This window comes from Borostomias antarcticus (assembly GCF_949987555.1).
Source record: "Borostomias antarcticus genome assembly, chromosome: 4".
Taxonomy (NCBI): Eukaryota; Metazoa; Chordata; class Actinopteri; order Stomiiformes; family Stomiidae; genus Borostomias; species Borostomias antarcticus.
This window is the reverse complement of record NC_140237.1, coordinates 26,113,142-26,118,931: the sequence shown is the minus strand read 5'-3', so window position 1 is coordinate 26,118,931 and position 5,790 is coordinate 26,113,142. Positions and strand designations below refer to the sequence as shown.

The 5,790-nt window shown below is 45.1% G+C and overlaps 1 protein-coding gene across 1 annotated transcript in view; it reads right to left on the bottom strand.

The window, feature by feature from the left end:
• rnf166 (ring finger protein 166) overlaps window positions 1–4,598 on the bottom strand; it is a gene marked incomplete at its 5' end in the record, with an annotated part of 7,707 nt that extends 3,109 nt beyond the window's left edge. Inside the window, 2 exons of the mRNA XM_084436891.1 lie at window positions 1,015–1,171; window positions 4,429–4,598. Coding sequence (XP_084293017.1) covers window positions 1,015–1,171; window positions 4,429–4,598 — 327 coding nt within the window. The remainder of the gene's footprint in view (window positions 1–1,014; window positions 1,172–4,428) is intronic.
• Between the last annotated feature and the right edge of the window lie 1,192 nt (window positions 4,599–5,790).

Below are 5,790 nucleotides of genomic sequence, written 5' to 3'. Positions count from 1 at the left end.
GACCTGGAGTCGGAGATGTTTTTGCCCAGCTTCACATGGTGCTGCCTGTCGGACAGGAAGTCGGTGATGCACAGGTAGAGTCGGGCACATGTAGCTGGGAGAGCTCGTACCCCAGTGTGGGTGGGAGGATGGTGTTGAAGGCAGAGCTGAAATTGTTTGTCAAATCTGCATTAGAACTCCTTCAGGTCATTGGTCGTCAGGGGACTGGGGGGATTTCAGTTTGTAGTTGGTGATCTGTCTCAGGCCATTCCAGACAGAAGACGTGTTCCCCTCTGAGAACTGATGTTGTAGTTTCTCTGAGAAGCGTCGTTTAGCCTCCTTCACTGCCCTGCTAAACCTGTACTTGGGTCTTTAAACCGTTCCTTGTCTCCACTCTTCCGTACTTCCTCTGTCTACAGCCTTAACTTCCTGAGTTTGGCTGTGAACCAGGGCTTATCGTTGTTGTAGCTGATCTTGGTGCGAGTTGAGACACATGTTCTCACAGTGGCTGAGGAATGATGTCACAATGTCTGTGTCCTCATCCGGGCTGTTTACCAACCTCTCCAGTAGACACAGACCCATCTGGAGAGATCTTCTCATTTACTTCGTTCATCTGGATAAAATGCGAAGGTATATTGGACACAATACTTATATTTCTATAACCAGGTTGTTCTAGTCAAGTTAATTTACTCCAATTTTCTTTAGTAATCATTTTACAGTGCAAAAACGAGTAACTGCTGCTAGCGTAGCTAACACTAGATGGGTGACACTGCATCACTATCTCATTTCACATAATAGCATAACATTTTTAAATGACAACCTTTTGGTTCCTCAATAATATTACAACCAGCATTATTGTGTTTCCAAATGTAATTTGACGACCCCCAAAAAAGTTTGCATTGTTCATTGCTATAGCGAAAAGAGAAAATCATAGCAATGTCATTGTTTCGCTGACGTGGTCCAAAATGTAAATATTGGTCCGATATACAGTATGGGTCCTATGGGTGGACCTGTACAGTAGGCTGCAGGCCTCACCTTCTTGCTGCAGCCTCTGCAGGGGGCCTTGTAGGAGGAGAGCTGCTTCTCTACACTGGATGACTTGTCCACCTTCTTAGGGTCAAAGGGCATGCGGCACAGAGGACAGAGGGGGGAGGTCACCTGCAGGCAGGGCTGCAGACACTCACCACAGAACCTGGGGGGGAGGGAGGGAGGGGAGGGAGGGAGGGAGGGGAGGGAGGGGCGGAGAGAGAGAGAAATGTTAGTTTATATACTGGCATTGTGTTTCTGCACCTGAACTGTGCATCACTGAACTACAAAGAGCTGCTGTATCATCAACATCACCTGTTAGGAGACAAGGAGAGGAGGAAGGAGGTAGAGAGGGAGGAAGGAGGTAGAGAGGGAGGAAGAGGTGAATTTAGGAGAGATTAATAACAATCCTCTATGTATTCATCTCTGTCTGTGAGCGGCGGAGCAGAGGTTAAGTCTGTGATTGGTCAGACGAATAAATGATCAGGGGCTGTTCTCCAGTGAGCCTTATTACTATTATAACAAGTGTAATTATACAGTGTACCAGCCACACTTCCTACAAGACATGGAAACTGACTGAGGAACAGAGACAGGCTCAGTCTTCTATGAATGCACATTATCTCATTCTACACTACAATCTGTCTATGGGCTACACACACACATACACACACACACATACACACACATACACACACACACATATATATTATATATTATTATTATATTATATATATATATATATATATATATATATATATATTATATTTCTAAAAATGTGTCTAAATAATTCCGTAAGGGATGGGCCGTGTTGTGACGGCCGGACACGAAAATAAAATTATTCATTCATTCATTCATTCATTCATTCATTCATTCATTCATTCATTCATTCATTCACACACACACACACACACACACACACACATTATAAGACTATGGTGATCTATGTCATCACAGCACGAGAGAGAGATAAGCCTAGACCCATGTTTTTATCCTCCCCTCTACCCCACCCTTCCTCCCTTCCTCTCCTTCCCCTCTCCCATCCTTTACTCTCTGCGAGAGGAGGAGCTAGCTGACCTCATTTCCTGTTCATAGACAGGAAGCTCACTACCTCTGGACAGACGACCAGAAACACACACAGGTGTTGGTCCTCTGACCTGGACGACCAACACCATCAGCATCTGTCCTTGGTGAGCTGATGATTTGGTAGGTTCCCACCACCACTACGTCACAAACAGGTGCGCCGCAGAGTGGGCGGACAGATACCTCACAGTATGGTAGAGTAGCTGCTCCGCCCACGACTACACAGAACGCTACAGAGGGTGGCGGTCAGCCCAGTCCCTCGCAGCAGGCCGGCTCCCACCCTTTCAAGTGCTGGCTGAAGGCGCGCAGCATCACGATGAGACGGCCTACAGGAGAGAGGTCAACAGCCTGACACAAGGCATATTTAGACAGAGCTTCCGCAAATCTGCTGCATATAGGTCCCACAATGGACCCACAATATCTGCGCTCTGCCCATTTAGATAGAGGTGTAATATTTCCGTGGCAGCTCTTTGTTTAGAGAGCATTCCCCCCCTCCGTATTTAAAAGAGGCGTGAACAATCAGCAGTTCCTCAGTAGTGTTCCGTGTTGGCGGAACGCACCATTCAGACAAAAAGGGGAGTCGGGCCGTTGCGGGAATATCACTACCCCAAAAGACGGAATGAAAGGGGGGAGAATCTGTTACACCAATCCATGTCTGTTCAATATAGACCAACGGCGAAACATACGATTGGCGCAAGTACTACGTCTTAACAAGTCTGTCTGAATGACCCTTCAGTGGTGTCCGGAGAACAACCTTTCTCTCAGCGTCACCAAACCCATGGAGCTGATGGTGGGCTATGGGAAGAGAGGAGGATGGACCCTATCACCCTCAGTGGGTCCACTGTAGAGAGAGTTAGCTACTTTCAAAGCTCCTCGATGTTCATGTCACTGAGGACCTAACCTGGGATGTGCACACTGACCATGTGGTGAAAAAGGCACAGCGACGCCTCTTCCACCTCAGGCGGATGAAAAAGTTTTGGCATGGGGCCGAAGATCCCTACCGGCCTTCTACAGAGGCGCAAGTGAGAGCATCCTGACTGGGAACATCACAGCGTGGTATGGGAACTGCTCTGCCTTTGACCGCAAAGCACTGTAGACGGTAGTGTGGTCTGCCCAACACTGGTGGGTGTGAGCTTCCTTCCATCCAGGACCTATACAATGGTCGGAGAGGCAGAAAAGTCACCCCAATCATGGTCGGTTTCAGCCACTGCCCTCTGGCAAACGGTATCGCAGCCTCAAGACCTGGACCTGCAGACTCAGGGACTGTTTCTTCCACAATTTACAATAAGGGTACATTAATAAGCATTAGTTAATGCATTATTAAGCATTAAGTAACAGTTAACTACTGTCTCTATTAACCATTTACTAATGTTATTTATGTTAACTAAGGTTAACTCACCTAACCCTAAACTTAACTAAGGTATTCATTATTAACATTAGTAACCTAACCTAACCCTAAATAAGCATTAGTTATTAAGCATTAGTCGGGTCGTCCAATGATCGTAGGGTCGGTGGTTCAAATCCTGGCTCCTCCTGACAACATGTCAAAGTGTACTTGGGCAAGACACTGCACCCTACATTGCTCCCAATGAGCAGGCAAGCACCTTACATGGCAGCTGCCGCCACTGGTGTGTGTATGTGTGTGTGAATGGGTGAATGAGAGGCCTTCATTGTGAAACGCTTTGGATAAAAAGTGCTATATAAGTGCACTTCCATTTACCATACTGTTGTTGTAGTGGTCAGCAGGACTGTGTTCAAAGTGGGAGGTGGGCTACATCAGAAAGATGTTTAGATGAAACAACAACAACACACACACATACACACACAAACATAAACACACACACGGAGAGAGCACACAGAGGGAAGTTATAGGCTTCATGCGGCCCTCTCTGAACCAATGCTCAACACTCTCCAAGTCTACAAACTACTCGTCCTCTTCTGAGAGGAACAAGTGAGTTCTGTTGCAATAAGAAGTGACTCCTCATCTTGAGGGGTGTGTTCCCAGTGAAACTGTTTGATTGATTATAGTGAAGGACTCTCTCCTTCCTGGCTGGATAACACACACACACACACACACACACACAGAAAGACAAACAGACAGACATTAAGTCTTAAATGAGCATGACTGCAAATACTTAGAATGTGCCATCCATCTACCAACAACCTCCAGAAAATGTGTTTAGAGTAGCCTAGCTTTGTGGACAGAGGTCATAACATCAGACTAACAACAGGCTGTGACACACAGCTGGATGGTTTCATTTATCAAATCATCTGTTTTGAGTGGCAATCAGTAGGCTACAATATCCATACATTATCAAGTATTTATCCTATCTGTTGACTTACGTGTGAGCACAGCTCGCAATGCTAACAGGCTTGTAGTAGACCTCCAGGCAGATGGGACAAGAGAACTGGCTCTCGACACTGTCGCCGGGAACCGCAGCGGAGGATGCCCCGCTCTGCTGCTGATGCTGGCGGAGCTGGTTAGCGGACACAAAGCTGCGGAACATCGCCATCACAAATAATGAGCTCCAATACACACTCTCGACTAGCTACCGCTATAACCTCCCGGAAATAAACTGCCACAAACTAGAGCATCGATCGTGCTCTAATTAACAGATATTGATCAGACGTATAAACATGTCTATTGTGAAAATACGCTACATTTCGCTAACGGACACGCCACAGAGGGAAAGAAGTAAACATTGGAAGACAGACTGCTCGTTGACTGGAGTTGTTCCGACTGGAGTGCTGTGTCTATTACTCGATGTAAAAACAATACACGCTCTAACGGTAACGGTTTAGTAGGTGCAGATGCTACAAAGATTTGTGATTTTGCGCAGTGTCGTTCTTAGTCTGATCCCAGCGAACAAACATGCCAGCGACAACATAAAGCCTTTAAACACGCGTCCCTTTCTGGATACTGAAGTCCCACAGTGACTGTCGTGTTGTATCTCAAACGGCGCCCACTATTACCAGAACTACACTCCCAGTCACCACCGCTGCATAGCGATGAGCTAGCGTGCACTCGTTTTTAACCCGTAGTAACCCGGGACGTCAAGTGTTCCCATAGAATAGAATAGAATAGAATAGAATAGAATAGAATAGAATAGAATAGAATAGAATAGAATAGTATAGAATAGAATAGAATAGAATAGAATAGAATAAAATAGAATAGAATAGAATAGTATTAGCCATGTGTAACAAGTAGCCTACGGGTACAGTTAGATTGTAATCACTTGTCCGTACAGTGTCTTAGTGTTTTTCTTTGTATTTCACTGTCTTTTTTGTGTAGTTTTATTCTTTGTTTTCTGACTGTATTTTTTTGACCTGTGAAGCACTTTGTGACTATGTGCTGTGAAAAGTGCTATATTATATAAATAAAGTTTTGCTCACTTACTTAGCTACTTCAGCGCTGCTAGTCTCTCATTCCAGTCCTGGGTAGCCTACTCAGCTAGACATTGAAAGGTTCCCAAACTGGCAATTTATTGTATTACAACAATTGTATTAACACATTTTCCTTTTCAAAATGATGACAATACTTGAAAGGTTGTGACCAGACGGGAGGTGCGAGGTGCCCTGTGCTGATTGCTTAATTAGCTGCTGCCTTAATGAAGTAGACATGGAATGAGAGTAGTATGAGGGTTCTAATGGGTTCTCTTATTAAACACACTGATTTAATCTTCATAATTTAACAGAGTTTCATAT